The following is a 16,951-nucleotide window of genomic DNA, read 5'->3' on the forward strand; positions in this document are numbered from 1 at the left end:
AAGTTCCTCACTTCATATGCGAATGGAGAGAAACCACGTGCAGTCTGCAGGAGTCGTGCCATTTGGCTTTGTGATGCCGGAATGCTGCCTCGATGCCCTGACCCTCATCCAGTTGTGACAGTTTTAGTGTTGGTGGCAAGCAACTGATCTTGTCGAAGGCTACAAGATGCTCGGCTATGTTCTTGTATCCTGCGCAACCTGTGGCACGTGCTGAATTAGATGGACATTTCAGCATCTCATCTCTGCCTTCCTGACACAGAACACATTTGTTCCAGTCTGTGGTCAGGCACTTTGTGCCTGATGTTCCAGGCTCATTATGGTCCACCACCTTGAATAGTTTCGCCATTGTCCCTCAATTCACTATGCTACTTGAGAACAGTATGTATTATATCTCTAGCACCACGTACCATAAGCTGAAACCACCAGGAATGTATGTCAGCTGCCACCACCGCTGTGCTCAAACAACTATAATATAGAGTTGTTTTTAAATTCTATTCTATATTCTATATTCGATTGTTCTATATTCCTATTGTTCTATAGTTCTATATTGTCTCTATATGCTAGTTGTTTTTGCACAGCTGCGTGCGTGCGGTGTATTTGTGTGTTGCAGAGGAACGTTTGAACGACATTAATTTATAGGAAGTTATCGGTAATGGATAATGGATTTGAATGGCGGCCATTTTGAAATTCAAGATGGCGGCCTCTGACCGATAATGATTTTGATTGCAATGTGTTCCTTGACCCCGATAATGTTGGTTTAGACACAAACATCATGTTTCTATGTTGAATATTTGCTGAATTATTAAATGATAATGGATTTGAATAGCGGCCATTTTGAAATCCAAGATGGCGGCCTCCGACCGATAATGATTTTGATTGCAATGTGTTCCTTGACCCCGATAATGCTGGTTTAGACACCAAGATCATGTTTCTATGTTGAATATTAGCTGAAATATTAAATGATAATGGATTTGAATAGCGGCCATTTTGAAATTCAAGATGGCGGCCTCCGACCGATAATGATTTTGATTGCAATGTGTTCCTTGACCCCGATAATGTTGGTTTAGACACCAAGATTATGTTTCTATGTTGAATATTAACTGAAAATGAAGGATAATGGATTTGAATGGTGGCCATCTTGGAAAATGGCCGGCATTGTTGCCATGGGACAAATATGCGATGGCCCTATAGCCAAAAATCTTCCTTAGGGCATGCTCTAACAGTGTGCCAAAGCTCATGCTTGTATCATAAAAATCACAATTCCCTCAAATATTGCACATATCTGCCGGGCTATACTGCCTGGCTACTCCTTGCTACTGCCGGCCTAAATCCTGTCTACTGCCCCCCCTCTAAAACTACACGCACCACTATCATGTCACAATGACATANTTAATTTTTAATTTTTAATTTTTTTTTTAAATCGATATTCGATTTTTATTTACGTGTAAGTTTTGCATATCTTGAAAGTTGAAACAAGACTGTTACTTGTTGCTATTTCATGCTTTATGACTAGTCAGTCTTTATAATTTACTTTGTTTTTAATGTTGTTGCCTTTTTGATAACTTGCTCAATGCTCATTGCTGATTGTTCATTGTTCAAAGTGCAATGGATATTAGTTTGGGTTGTATGTACTATGTACTAAATTACTCATGGAGTCATGGTACTACATTCTAGTCTTTATTTTTTAGAACAGTATTACTTTGTGTACTTTGTTCATTGGTTAATGTTTATGTCTATCACACTCACTCACACAGTCCGTAGTGACTAGTGAGTTGACATTGTTAGTTGGTGTTAACTTGACTTGCTCAATAAAGAATGTTCAACGTTCATTATATAAATTAACATACAAAACATATAGTGTTGATTTTGGACTTTTATTATAATCACACACATTGTAGAAAATAATAAATGTCTGACAAAAAAAATGGTTTTGTCTTTAAGGAAAAAATCGAATCGTGAATCGAATCGTGATGCATGAATCGTGAATCGAATCGAATCGTGAATCGAATCGTGATGCATGAATCGTGAATCGAATCGAATCGTGGCACATGTGTATCGTTACACCTCGATTTCTCTCGAATTTGACGCTGGTTCGATGAAGATAAAGGGATGTCTTGACGTCAGGGGCGTAGCTACGGGGGGGCCTGGGGGGGCACGTGCCCCCCCCAAAAATTTGCTGTGCCCCCCCAGGTGCCCCCCCACTGAAAATTGATGTTTCATAAAAAAAATTGAATTAAAAACAATGCCGTTAGAACAGTATAATACAAAGAAAAGTTGTATATTGTGCCCCCCCCCACGAAAATTCATATTCACGTAGCTTTCTCTATACGTTCCCCATCTCGTTCCTCTAACCAAGCGTGACGGTGTTTAGACTAATTACGTTCTGGTTCTCAGTTCACTGCGCATTCATTGACCTATATAATATCATTCCGATATTCAACTGTCTTGTGTCTTTTAGAAACTTCCACCGCGTAACTTCTTGCTCTTTCGTAATTAAATTCTCCTGGCTCGATTAAAGTGGGAATCTGTTTTGTGGATGAAACTAAGGAACGTGCCGTTTTTTCATTGTTTACGCAGGATTTATTTTTTAGGATGATTTATGCATGCTATCGTGAAATATGGACATTTTTACCCAACATATACCAAAATTATTAGAAATATTCACATATAAATGGATATTGCGCTTGCTCTTTAATACAGTCAAATACATGCAAACATGCAAGTAGATACTGTGTACGGACAGCATTTAATTTAAATAGCAATTCCAAAGCTCGACATTTGCATTCATTACATGGTAGCACATTTTCTATTACATGCACGTTTAAGTAGTACACGTAAAACGATAAGTTAACCGTGCATGTCCGGGAAACAACAAAAGTCTCCTTTATAGAAAACTCAATGCTATACAGATGGTTTCACTGTATAACTGCTTCTCATGGGAAATGCCAAAAGTGCATGTTATATACTTATAGTCTGGTGTCCATACAATAGCAATGACTAGAGACTGCATATTTCCATGAAAACGGAAAATGGACGGAAATCACGGAATCACCCCCTCTGAAACGGAATCACCCCCTCTGAACGGAATCACCAGTTTCACCAAAAATAACCTCCCAAAACACAAAAATAATCTTTAAAACAGCTCAAATCACTCTCAACTCACAGATCATAACTCAGAATTTAGCATAACGACCAACACAAGACAGTTACAGTTTCAAATTGACCAGGCTTTTTTTTCTCCAAGCATCGGGTTCATCAGTGCTGTATATGTTGAACAGGCATTCATCAGTGTTTTCTCTTAATTTTAATTATTTCTGAATTAAAATGTAGAAATTTGCTGAAACGGAATTGAAGTGGAATTTAGTAATCTCCGAAACGGAATTTGGCAAATTTTGAAGCGGAAATGTGCAGTCTCTAAATGACTGCTAACATATATTGTTCATCTCTATGATGCCAGGAACTGAAGCAGCATGGAGTTCGTAGAACTGATAAAGACACCTAAGGTGGACGGAGTAGTCCTTAACCGACCGTTCCAGGAACCAGTCGACGGTACCCTGTGTGTCACCGGTCACCACCTTATCCTGTCTTCCCGCACTGGAAATCACGAAGAGCTCTGGGTGCGTGTTTGGTGTCTGGTTTTTGGTTCTGTTCAGCTGTTTGTAGTCGCTACAATGCGTTCGCTCTGCATACCCTAGTTGTGCGTGGCCCTTAGGGCGTAGTACCTGCTAATGTCATAGCCTCAGTAGCCAGTAGCTCAGTAGTCAGTAGCCTTAGTCAGGGGGCATGACTTCCTTGTGTAACATCAGCAGCAGGGCCGTAGCCTCTGGGGGGTGGGGGTGGGGGGGGCAAGGGCTGCCCCCCTAGATTTTGGAACAAAATTGAAAAATAAGCTTAGCTAATAATTGTAAAATAACCCTAACGTTCTTTTTTTGGTCACTTATTCGTGAAAGCGTTGTCTCAGACTTACCCCTACCACACTATGGACGTCGATCAAGAGCTGCGCCGGTCGCTCATCTTTACTTCACAGTTGAGTCATGAAATTTTGCCCCCCCCCCTCCAGGAATATGCTCAGCCTGTGGCCCTGAGGAGTATAATGAAATTGGTTTATATCAGCTAGATGGTTCCTCCACTGTTATATCACGAGGTTGTGCTGTGATTGAGATAGACCCGTTTTTGTTATTGACTGCCTCAGTGCATTCATGCAAGATGTACGATGTGCAACTATTGTGCAAGTTTTTTGCCTTATACTTAACTAGTATAATGATCAAGAAACGGCGAAAAAATATATTCATGCACGTGCAATTTTGCGAAAAAAAATTGCAAGTGCAAATTCGCAAATGCAATTTTGCGAATCGACTCGTTCGAGTTTACTTATTGTGTGATTTAATACGTGGCTATATAGCTTACTAGAAATTCTCTCTGTTGCAGCTATTACATCGGAACATTGACTGCATAGAGAAGAGGTTGGAGGCCAATAGAGGCACAGTGATAGTGAAGTGCAAGAACTTTCAGGTCCTGCGTCTCGACATACCTGGTCAGGATGAGACGTTCAACATTGCTGGTTCAATAGAGGTGCTGTCAAGCCTTGGTAAGCCCGGATAGTCCAGTCAAAATACTACCTTCACCCACCACTAATTGCAAAATAATTTATTCCACTGCAGTGCATATTATGCAAATTAGACCACTTTCCCATGCTAGGATTTTCGGGGACTTTTGGTATGGTGTTTAGGGGACCATACTGAAGTGCACTGCAGTGGTATAAATTCTTTTGCAATTAGTGGTCGGTTACCCCCTCAAATTTGCTATATTGACTGGACTAGCAGTGAAATAGGCAGGTGTTTCGACGAGTGTTTTAAAATGTACGTATATGGGGTGAAAACTGTATATTACACTGCATAAAAATTTTGAAAAAAGTGAAATTGGTTTAGCTGTAATTTGAGCCAGCGTTAACAATAGGTGAAAGTAAAATTGTAACATCAAGGGACGACAATGTTGCCTTACTAATTCTTGCATTTTATCTACATTTAAGCTTTTGTTGAAATAACATAATTTGCTAGATCAGCATTATGGCATAAGGTCTTTACAGTGAAGAAGGCATGAATGTATCTTTGTGCTATACGCAAATGAATATGCAAGAATGATTAAAAGTGCAGATAGGTAATGTCGCAGTTCTAAACAGCCTTTATTTAGTTATATATATTGTCGTTCTGGTGAATTGCAGAAGATGTCAGCCTGTGGTATCCATTTTACTTCCGTCCACGGCAGTTCGACATCATGGAAGATGGCTGGCAGGCATTCCAGGTGGACAGTGAGCTAACACGCCTGATTTCCCATGCTGACCATAGCTGGAGGATCAGCAGTGTAAACAAGGACTTTAGTGTAAGCCTCTTCTTACTCATCCTAGTTTCTCGCAGATGATCCACGCTGAAACGTCAGCCCCTGTCAGCCCCTGGCTGACGTTCCTGCTGTTTAGTGTAAGCACAGTGTCATAACTGATCTGTCTCACTATCTATCTGTATGTCTCTGACTGTCCGTCTGCCTGCCTGTCTGTCTGTCTATCGGTTCATCCATTCATCCATCTATTTGTCCATGTATAAAATCGGAGCATATTTTATTATTTCCCAAGATGTTACTTGGCAGTTGACAGACAAATTTCACGAGACAGTAGGGGAAAATGTAGTACATGTTGGAAAAAGCAATAGGAAATTAGTAAGAAAAGTATGAGGGGAAAGAGAAGGAAGGCCAAGGAGTTTCCCCCACTGCTTTCTGTGCCTTACAGTGTAAACCGATCCGGCTACCATGGGGGTTTCTGGATAAATGACTCGGCTGGCACATCCCCACGCCCTCACTAAACACTACTCGCAGATTGGCCTTCACGACTCTAGTAGGGGTAGGGTGGCTAGTTCTTCTTGCAAATTTCCAAGGTGGGGCTCATTGGCTATAGCAGCCGATAGCATGTTTTACATAGACATTGTATCTGGAAGGAAACTGGAGGAAGGAACGTGGAAGGAAGGTGGAAATGGAAGCATTGACATATTTAGGAATGGTTGGATCTGGTGCCGGTGTAGTAAAATGAGCAGATGACATGTCGATTAGATCATCGGGAATTTTGTGAAGCATGGCCAGATGAGTCTTGGATCTGCTTGTATCCAATGACTCCCAATCCCCGCCCCCCTCCCCTCATTTATCTAGCATGTCGGGCGCACCGCTGCTGTCGTGGTACTTCTTGATGGTTTATTTTGCCACTTGCCTCTGGACCATCTCTATCTTCTGCTTGGCTTTGGTCGTATATGCTCTACATGGAGGAGCATTATTCCAGGTTTAACCTATTATGAAATATGCCCATTCTTTGGTTCTACTCTTTGTTTTATGTAGGTTCCTTCTGAGGAAGTCCAGAATGTTGCTAGTATCTTTTAACTGTCCCGTCTATGTGTGCACATTCCAAGATGAAAAACAGTAAAATGCAGTAAAGTTACTTCGTGTATATTAGTAGTTACCTGAATAGATAGATTCTCTGGCAGTAGCAGCATGAGTTAGTACCTGCTAGCATGCGAGGTTAGGTATTTTTGACTGTTTATCGTTAATAGTGTCTGTTTAGTCAGTGGCGTAGCCAGGATTTTCTAACAGGGGGGGCCAAAAACAGCGAACTGCGCAAAATAGTGGATGACTTAATATTTTAATGGTTCCTCCGCCTCCCTCTCCACACCCTACGCTCCCCCACCTCTCAGCTCTCCAATCTTTGTTTTGGGCGCCCTGCAAAAAGGCGACATTTTTGTTCCCTGCTTCCAAGATATGTAAGTGTTCAGTGGCGGATCCAGGATTCCGGAGGGATGAAAACAGGCGGTTTATGGGGGTCCTCCCCCAGAAAATTTGGAAAATGTAGATCGCAGGCGATGGTATTTGAGCCTTCATGTACAGCCTTCATTCTGACTACGACAATTCTCTTTTTAGTAGAACAATTCTTATTTTTTCAATTTTTTAGCTCATCTGACATAGTCAGATGCAGCTTGTAGAATCGCTTGATCGTCCGTCCGTGCGTCCGTCCGGCCGTCCGTCCGTGCGTCAACAGTTGGGCACAAATCTTAACCGCTCGACGTACGGTCACGATATTCGGGACGTCGGGGGATCGTCAAAACGAGTTGGGCTGTCGAGCTGGGGTCAAAGGTCAAAGGTCAAGAGGTGTAAAAGAAGGGGGAACATTCCTCCTTAACTTAAGGTATAGGGAGGAAATGCAGAATTGCGGCACAAATCTAAACGGCTCGACCCTAGGCTCGTGATAGTCTGTGTATAGCATCATGGTAGGAAAAGCCATCACTGTGCCGAAATTGGAGGTCACAGGTCAAAGGTCAATGGGCACAGGGCAATTTTAGACATTTTCTGAGGACATGGTCTGACCGGAGCGATTGAAAAACTTTTTGTTTCAGCGGTGACCTAGCATTTTTATGGCTTTATTGAAAGGACATGAAATGTCCCTTCTGCTGACATGCGAAGAGTAAGTGTCGGATAATCTTTTGACCCTCAAGAGGAGGGTTAAACATGGATTTGTTGACTGTTAACAAAGGAGTGAACTGCTTTTGCTATTAGAGGCCCCTCCCCCCACCCTCCCTTTCCTCCCCCCACCCCTCCCCCGCCCCTTCCCCACCCTCCCCCACCCCTCCCCCCACCCTCCCCCTACCCTCCATCTGCGATAGTGGGCGTGTCCTAACAATGATGTGTACGCAACTGCGTGTCTGCATATCTGCGCCTAAACAAATGTGGTACTACGCACGGACTGAAATTTTACGTTTATAATCGTAGCAACAGACCTCAGATGAGCCCAGACGCTCTGCGGCTCTTGTTTAACTTTTGGATTAACAGGGGTGGCCATGGCCCCCTTTATCCCCCCCCCCCTAACTACGCCACTGTGTTTAGTGATATGTTTACCTGCGATGTTTCAGGTGTGTCCGACGTACCCAGCAGCCGTGGCCGTACCCAAGTCTGTGTCGGATGAGCTGCTGCTTGCGTCTGCTGGATTCAGAGACAGAGGCCGATTCCCCGTGCTTAGCTATTACCACAACGATAACGGGGTAAATATAAGCTGCTGCTTGTTATGACCTATAACACCACGGTAATCGCGAGGATATAGGATTTTACAGCTTGAGATGATGCGCTGTTATCGATAAGTCGTGCAAGTAGTGTTACGCTCAGGTTTCACGTACCAGTTATGCTCATAGGGTCTATGTCCCCCAGGGTACTGCCGGAACGTACCCTGGGTACGGTCTGGTATACCGGAACGTATCCTGGTAACTATCTGATATGGTTAGGGTTAGGGTTAGGGTTAGGGAGCAGGCGTAGGCGACTCCCTAGACTCGTTAGTGGAGTAGGCGAGGTACGGTCCGGCATATTAGATAGTACCAGGGTATGTTCCGGCAGTACCCTGGGGGACATAGACCCTCTCAGCACCAGTTATAGCGATGTTTGTGGTTAGGCAATGCTACGGAAATTAACTACTGCTGGGTATGGTCACTAGGCGGGACTATGTATAGGGGGGACGTTATTTCAGGCTGATGTCACATACCATTCTTCCAGCTAATAGCGATGTTTGTGGTTAGGCAATGCTACGAAAGTTAACTACCGCTGGGTGCGGTCGCTACAGGGGACTACAAGTATAGGGGGACGTTATTTCAGGCCGATTTCACATACCATCTTTAATTTCCATCATAAATTATTATTTATTTCATTTCGATTTCATTTCCATCATAAATTATTATCATCAATTGCCAACATAAATTAACTACGGCTGGTACGGTCGCTAGGCAGGACTACATGTAATGGGGACTCTTGTTTCAGGCGGTGATAATGCGCAGCGGTCAGCCACTGGTCGGCACCAGTGGGCGCCGCAGTAAGGAGGATGAGCAGCTTCTCAACGCGTCGCTGCGAGCCGGCAAGAAGGGCTACATCATCGACACACGGAGTCCCAGCGTCGCGCAAATGGCCAAGAGCAGAGGTAATGCAAAATGATGCAAGACACAATAGCGATTGCACCATAGTGAGGCAGGCTGAACTGGATCAGACCGGATAAGACCGGTGACCAATCGATACGGCCAGTTAGCCTGTGAGTGGACGATGTCCACCGACCAATGAGAGAGAGCACGTGGCCATGGAAAAGTGGCGCCCGAGATATATAAGGGAGAGGCTGGGAGAGGCCGGGGAAAAAAGGAGATGGGGGGAGAGATGGAGGAGAGGAAGGAAAGGAATAGAGACAGGGAGATGTACTGCTGTGCCGATGTATGTCGTAACATATATATCAGAATAAACATCACTACCAGACCTGCTCGGGCCATGCGTGACGCGATCGAGAATGACGTCGTTACGTGAAATAATCAGGAGCAACATAATGGATTGATCTATGTGCTATTTTATTCTCTTAAATAATACTCAATATAACTCAACATTAATTTATCCCAATATCTCAATATATCAATATCAATAATCTCAATATATATTATGTTTTATTCTCAATAAAACTATGGAATATGAATTGATCTGTCCGCAGAATTGTTCGAATTCCCCTTTCAACGTCGTATCGGGGTTTATTATCTAAAGTGAGAATGTGATTCGGTTGATTGAGTGACAGAGTGAGACGTTATCGATGTATGAGCCAGCTTGTTCCTACTCAGTGCTGTGAGTTAAAAATGTTAATTATGACGTGCTTGTGTAGTCGTGTCACTCTTGTTACTACTGTCACGATTCCAACATGGCTGACGGTGGTTGACTGGCACTGCAGGTGGCGGGTGGGAGCCAGAAGCAAACTACTCGCAGTGGAAGAGAGTGCATCGCGCAATGGAGAGACACACCGTGCTGCAAGAGGCGCTCTGCAAGCTTATCGAAGGTGTGTCCATGCTGTCTGCCACGTGTCAGCAGCGCTGAGAGGGTCTATGTCCCCCAGGGTACTATCGGAGGGTACCCTTGTACTATCTGATATGCCGGACCGTACCTCGCCTACTCCACTAACGAGTCTAGGGAGTCGCCTACGCCTACTCCTTAACCATAACCCTAACCATAACCCTAACCCTAACCCTAACCCTAACCCTAACCCTAACCCTAACCCTAACCATATCATATAGTTACCATGCAGGGTACGTTCCGATATATCGAACCGTACCCAGGTTACCCTCCGATAGTACGCTGGGGGACATAGACCCTATGAGCGTCAGTAGCATATATTCGCTACAGCATTGCAGCCATTTAAATGTAAATTTGATCCTATTTAAAGACGACTCGATAGTAAACGTGTGCATGTCGAAGTAGCAATGACAGACAATAGCGGCGTGAATACATAATATTATACTGTATTACATACAGTATGTATGACTGCCACTACCAGTTATATATTCACCTTTATGTTTTTAATATTCATTCCTTAAGTAATAGTTGCAATTGTTTGTAATAAATTAGTAAATATATATATATATATATATATACGTAGATTTGATGGTGAGATGGGGGACAGCTATATGGGGCATGTCTGATCAAAAATCCTGATTACTGGGGCCATTCTTTCTGCTCCAGTTGTGCACAACAAAAAAGGATGAATTTATTATAAGTATTAGATTGTAATAAATTTAGGTATTTTGATACTTATAAAATGCTCTGGTGTATTAGATGCACCCAAAGTTTAGATGTTAGAATTACGCCTCAAATTTCCTGATTTCTACTGAGGTGTATAATATACTGTATCTTGGCTAAACAATTTTAGTTAAACATAGTACCACAGTGTACATAGTAAACATAGTGGTACCGTAGTAAAACGTTTTATGACTTTCTCAGCTAAATTTACGAAGCAGTATTCTGAGATTTTACCACATTGCTTACTAGTTACACGTATACATATACAATGTTGCAAAACGGCGAAAACCTTATTTTAACTCGAAATCCTAAATCTTCAGGACATTTTCTGAGAGATAAAATGCGTCCTGCGCCCCCCAGAAATACGGTACGTCGTTATTTCTGAATTCCAAAAAATTCGAATTCCAATTTCTAAAGCACATAACTCGTGTGATTTCAGCGTGCAGTGACTCGCGTGCAAGCACAGACAAGTGGCTGTCACGGCTGGACTCGTCTGGCTGGCTGTCACACATCAAGGACGTGTTGACCTGTGCCTGCCTCACGGCACAGTGCGTCGACAAGGAAGGTACGACTACTGCGTCTATATATGGTTGAATAATTTAATCGGATCTCTATAGTTCCCATACTAATAAAGTTTATCTCGGTTAGATCCAAATTAAGTTAAAAATAACTAACAAAGTTTCGTCAGTGTAAGTTATTTTTAACTTAATTTGGATCTAACTGAGATAAACTTTTAGTATGCGTCTATATAATATACTATTGTTAGTATATACTAAGTATAGCATATACTTACCTAGTATATAATATTATTAGTATATATTATCTATATATATATATGTGGTCATGGTCATATATTAGTTTGTGGTTTAATGTCATTTAGGTTAGGGTTAGGGTTAGGGTTAGGATTATCAATCATTAATCATTAATCATTAATGATAACAAAGTTGGGAACACTCCTAATGGAGCGTTAGCCGCTATTCCCGCGCATCAGGCATGTTCCCGCATCCTGTATACATCACACCAGTCTCTATCTCCTTTTCTACACTTGCTCTCTCTCTCTCTCTATCTATCTATCTATCTATCTATCTATCTATCTATCTCTGTGTTTCCCTCCTCTTCTATGCAATCTCTAGTATTACTCTCTTTTGTTTTCTGTTTGTGATTGTACGTTTCTATACTTTTCATTAATATATTATATTGCATAAAAAGGTTCATCACTGAAAGCTGCATTGACTTGATACCTTGATTTTAAGCCGTATTTTCTGATGTTTTAGGTGCATCCGTGCTAGTTCACGGCACTGAGGGAACCGAATCTACTCTACAAGTGACGTCTCTAGCTCAGGTTATACTCGACCCAGACTGCCGCACAGTACGGGGGTAAGTTTATACAAGCACGGTCACGCTCGCATGTGTATTAAAGCTTAAAAAAGAATTAAATCAGGCCTCGACACTTATTTTCAGATCTGGTTGTCCTGTCGGGCCACAAGAAGCAATTTTTACTTGTCCGAATTTTGTTTGAACCACACAACTGAAACAATCCGTGCACCCCCTCCCCTGCACTTCAATCAATGCCGCCCCAGCCAGCAGGCACGTACGCAGCCACGATGTGCCAGCCACAGATACGGGTGTTGCGGGCTGATTTTTTACGGCGACTTTCGAAAATATAACGTGAGAAATGTCGTGCGATAGCGCCCTGGCTCAAAGGATGTTAGGAATTTTACACAAAGTTCTTGGAAATTTTGTAGTTGTCCGAGCGGGCAACTAGCCAAGAGAATAACTTGTCCGACGTAGTCTTTCACTTGTCCCGGGCAATTGGCCATCGTTAATGTCGAGGGCTGTAAGTAATGAATTTGTCAGTTGTTTCTGTGAAACATGTTCCACCCGTGGTCCTGAATAAGTTAACTAACTTGAGGTAGATGTCGCTAATGCAGCTGCTCCACAGTCCTACAAACCACACAGCAACCAAAGTACTCTGGCTGTATTTTTCTACTGCTAGAAGTATCTATTCTAGAGGGAGTTGTGCTCAGTTGGATTAATTAACAGGTTCGAAGCACTTGTGGAGCGTGAGTGGGTGCAGGCGGGCCACCCGTTTAACGAGCGCTGTGGAAAGTCTGCATTCAGTAACGTACGCAGTCGCTACGAGGCTCCAGTTTTCCTCTTGTTCTTGGACAGCGTGTGGCAGGTAAGATGACTTATGTAGCATAAGTCCGTGTGTCGGTCCCAGCATGGTTCAGCTGTTATGGTCCTGACCGATGTTTCCTGCGTCTCGTGTTGCCGTTGTGACTGTGAAATGTACTCTGCGTGGATGAGTCATTGTTGAGTCATTTGTTGACATCCCTTATTACGAGGGCTGTGTGTTCGAATGGTCAGCAGTGTCGTTAGCATTTTGCTGTTGTGAAATATGGAAGATGTGGCTATAATTTCGTTGTATCGATAAACATCGTCTGATGAAAAGATAAATCTGTTAATCAAATTAAGTGATTATCGGAAACTGTTATCAAAAGTAGCAACTGTAAATTCTATTGGGTAAATAGCTGATGTGATAGATATTATCAACTACCTCTTTCATAACTAGATAGTGGGATGGATGGATGGATGGATGGATGGATGGATGGATGGATGGATGGATGGATGGATGGATGGATGGATGGATGGATAGATGGATGGATAAATAGCCATCTATCGATCGATCGATAGATCGACCGACAGAGACAGACAGACAGACAGACAGACAGATAGATAGATGGCTTCATAGCTATCTGGGAAAACGCTACGAGTTCGTGGCTCATGTGGGAAATATGAAATTGTTCCAGGTGTGCCAGCAGTTCCCATGTTCATTTGAGTTCAACACGCAATTCCTCATACTACTGTTTGAACATGCATACGCATCTCAGTTCGGTGAGTGGAAAGTTGTGCAGAACGACGTGCACTATACACATCTCATACTTGCTTCTTAGAGAAAGAGATGGTAAAAGCTTATTAGCCTAATTTAAAATGTAATGTTTTCACCCCGTGGTGGTTAGTATTCTTGATAGAAAATATTTATATCTTCTTCATCGTTGCTGTTACCTTCAACCTCATTCACATCATAAGTAATATTATGACCACCACCAACAGCAGCAGCAGCAGCAGTAGTAGTGGCAGCAGTAGCAGTAGTAGCAACAACAGCAGCAGTAGTAGCAGCAGCAACAGCAGCAGCAGTAGTAGTAGCAGCAGCAGCAGCAGCAGCACTGTTATCATTTTTTTATCAGTACACAGAGTATGTTATATCTTGTATATATAATGTTATATGTAATGTTTGTATATATCTTGTTATATGTCTTGTCATATATATGTTGTCATATATGTCTTGTTATATGTCTTGTTATATATCTTGTATATATGTTGTATATATCTTGTTATATGTAATGTTTATATCTTGCAGGGACATTTCTCTGCAACAGTGAGGCTGAGAAGACAAAGCTGGGAGTTCATCAAAAGACAGTTTCATTGTGGTGAGTGTGCGGCGCATGTCAGCATGCACAGCATATTTCCATTGAATAAAAATTGTTTCGATTCCATCGGCAAAATTTCCGAAATTCCATCGGCACCATTAGGATTCCATCTCGCTTATATATATTTAAAAAATTTGCTAAAAACATGGTGACATGTATTATCTATGTCACGTAGATACTGTATGATAGTGTATTCATTCTCATCAGGTTCCCATGGACAATTTTTCTGATGACAGTGCATTAATGAAAGCAACAACTGTGTCTTTTGGTTGAAGAAGCGAATGAATTTTTTAAATGGGTTGCATGGCGTCAAAGTTGTGAAACAGACCTGTAGTGTGTAAGGTCTGGTGTGCAGACAGATGGATGATATTGCATGTATGTGTGACCCGTCACATCGAAACAAGTCTTAAGTCGCATTTTGGCTGATATGGATTATGCACATTTTCAGATTCCTGACTCCATAAGCTTCATTTTGATACCTGATATCATGTTTAGTTCTGGAGACATGGCCGGATTTGTCCGGACAAATTGACGTATAATTTGAGACTAATGAGTTTGAAAGTGAACAAACAAGTTAAGCCAAGCAGATGGCAGTGTTCAAAAAAGTGCTGTAAAACACATTTTAGGATTATTATTTATTAATTTCGTCACTGTCCAGATCAGAGAGATAAGGTATTTATCAACCAATTTTTGGCAAAATTTTAAAATTGGAAAAAATTCACCCACTCTACTATACATCATGCACGCAGCTCAATACTTGGCCATGCGACTTAAGACCTGGTTCGGTGTGGTGGGTCACATATTTGCTTACATAGATTCTGTGGGGGCAGCTCTATAGACCGAAGGTCCGATAGACCGAATATTGCAAAGGGGCAGGGTTAGAATTAGGGTTAGGGTTAAGGTTAGGGTTAGGGCATATATATGGTTTATAGTGGCATTATATGATTTATAGTGGCATCGGTGGATGTGCGGCATATTCACGTTCGAATACGGCATCAGTGGATGTCCGGATGCGTAGCCTGGAGGCTAGGCGACCGATTCCGGACGTGTAACTACTGCGTATTCGAATAAACCTTCGGCCTATCTGGCCTTCGGTCTATCGGACCTTCGGTCTATAGGGCTGTAACCGATTCTGTAAAGCATTGTTTGTGTTACAGGTCGTGGCTAAATAGACCAGAGGTGCTACAGAACTATCTGAATCCCATGTATGAGCCGAACAAAGCTGTCATATGGCCGTCTGTTGCCCCTCAAAGCCTGGTGGGTGTACCTAGTTATTGATTTCCTGTTTTTTCCCTTCTCATATGTCATTTCACTTCAGTAAAATTGTTGGTAATGTAGTTTGCTACTCTCAAGCGCGTAGCCAGGGGGGTCCTGGGGGCCCTAGGACCTTCCAATCAAAATCAAAATCAAAATTTTTTTTTACAAATAAAAAAAGAAAAGAAAGACAGCATGGTCGGGTTAGGTGTCGTTGTATAGAGCTGCAGAAGAAATAGTATTGTCAACAAAACAGCGTCTAAATTGATTTTAAAGCACTATTTTTACATTTAACTAAAAAAAAACTTGTTACTCGCCCGAGGACCCCCCAATCCAAATTCCTGGCTATGCCCTTGGCTACTCTGGAGTACATGCCATGCCGGAAGTGGCATTGCATTATTTACATTAAACTTGTTTCACAATTATTGATTTACCCGTGTAACTATCCATGTGAGATTAGTCAGGGTCAAATATATTTGTTGAAGTTATCTCCCAACTATGTACAGTGAGTGCATCATACCTAACAGTATAAGAGTTCTCATTGCCTGGTTTATTTTGATAGAACAGTATAGCTTCATATGAATTTCCTGTATGTGTTTGTAGGAATTGTGGTCAGAACTGTATCTGCGTTGGAGTCAGGATAACAGTACCCAACAGGAGACTATCAAACACATACTAAGCATCAAAGAGCACAACAAGGAACTGCGAACCAAGGTTATTAGAATGCGAAGGTGCGTGTTTCAGATGAATGCTGGCACTGTAAATGTGAGACTGAAATGTTGAGCATACATTCAGAGAGAGGGCAGCACATACTATGTGTGTGCTTTACTGATCTATATATATTTTATCAGGAGTTAATAATGACAAATTTGCCATTAGTAACCCCTGATGTTATATATAGATCAGTGGTGTGCTTACCTATATTTGTTAATGTGTCACGTATTTTTTAATTTTATATATTTAAAACAAATAAATAAATATTGATTAATCTTCAATATTATTATAATTTGTTTTATTGTATGTCATTTATATGTATTACTGAGTTATCGTAGGTGCTATCATTATCAATGGATCATTAGTGGTGTATTGTGTGGTCTAGTGAGCACGATATGGCTGTGTGAAGTAGTTAACACTGTAGCATGGAGGAAGTTTAACTCGTTAATATTTCATTATGCATCTGCAGGCAGCTGCTAGACCTTCAGAAGGAAGCGGTGGATAGAGGCCTGCTGGCAGCAGATGGCAACAGCATGGAGGTGGCATCCGAGGCTTGCACCTCCCCCGTGTCGTAAATATGGTGAGGCGATGAATAAGTAGAGATCAGTTGTCCATCGTTGTCCATCCAGTGCAACCTCGTAACCTCAATATACGTATACATTAAGCCTAGCGCAGACTTGCGACTTTTGGTTGCTCGTCGCTGCAACCTGCAACCGCATGCGATCGGTCGCACGCTTTACCGGGTGTGCGCATGCAAGCGACTGCTGTTAACAGCAGTCGCTTCTTTCCATTGTCTTTTTAGCTCATCTGACGTAGTCGGATGCAGCTTGTAGAATCGCATGATCGATTGTGCGTCCGTCCGTCCGTGCGTCCGTCCGTCC

General features: G+C 42.2%; 2 protein-coding genes across 3 annotated transcripts in view; one reads left to right on the forward strand and one right to left on the reverse strand.

Annotated features, from left to right (window-relative positions):
* LOC106806883 overlaps positions 1–695 on the reverse strand; it is a gene marked incomplete in the record, with an annotated part of 4,064 nt that extends 3,369 nt beyond the window's left edge. Inside the window, 1 exon segment of the mRNA XM_014809021.1 lies at positions 39–695. Coding sequence (XP_014664507.1) covers positions 39–346 — 308 coding nt within the window.
* Positions 1–16,795, forward strand: part of LOC106806899 (myotubularin-related protein 9-like) — a 32,425-nt gene extending 15,630 nt beyond the window's left edge. For both annotated transcript variants that reach the window (XM_014809043.1, XM_014809042.1), the window contains exons 2-15: positions 3,458–3,617; positions 4,429–4,588; positions 5,222–5,379; positions 7,938–8,066; positions 8,830–8,986; positions 9,767–9,871; positions 11,048–11,173; positions 11,883–11,985; positions 12,652–12,790; positions 13,422–13,506; positions 14,033–14,102; positions 15,260–15,359; positions 15,960–16,087; positions 16,540–16,795. In XM_014809043.1, coding sequence (XP_014664529.1) covers positions 3,471–3,617; positions 4,429–4,588; positions 5,222–5,379; positions 7,938–8,066; positions 8,830–8,986; positions 9,767–9,871; positions 11,048–11,173; positions 11,883–11,985; positions 12,652–12,790; positions 13,422–13,506; positions 14,033–14,102; positions 15,260–15,359; positions 15,960–16,087; positions 16,540–16,645 — 1,713 coding nt within the window. In that variant the 5' untranslated portion in view covers positions 3,458–3,470 and the 3' untranslated portion in view covers positions 16,646–16,795. The remainder of the gene's footprint in view (positions 1–3,457; positions 3,618–4,428; positions 4,589–5,221; positions 5,380–7,937; positions 8,067–8,829; positions 8,987–9,766; positions 9,872–11,047; positions 11,174–11,882; positions 11,986–12,651; positions 12,791–13,421; positions 13,507–14,032; positions 14,103–15,259; positions 15,360–15,959; positions 16,088–16,539) is intronic.
* The last annotated feature ends 156 nt before the right edge of the window (positions 16,796–16,951 follow it).

This window comes from Priapulus caudatus, unplaced genomic scaffold (assembly GCF_000485595.1).
Source record: "Priapulus caudatus unplaced genomic scaffold, Priapulus_caudatus-5.0.1 Scaffold184, whole genome shotgun sequence".
In the NCBI taxonomy this organism is placed as follows: Eukaryota; Metazoa; Priapulida; class Priapulimorpha; order Priapulimorphida; family Priapulidae; genus Priapulus; species Priapulus caudatus.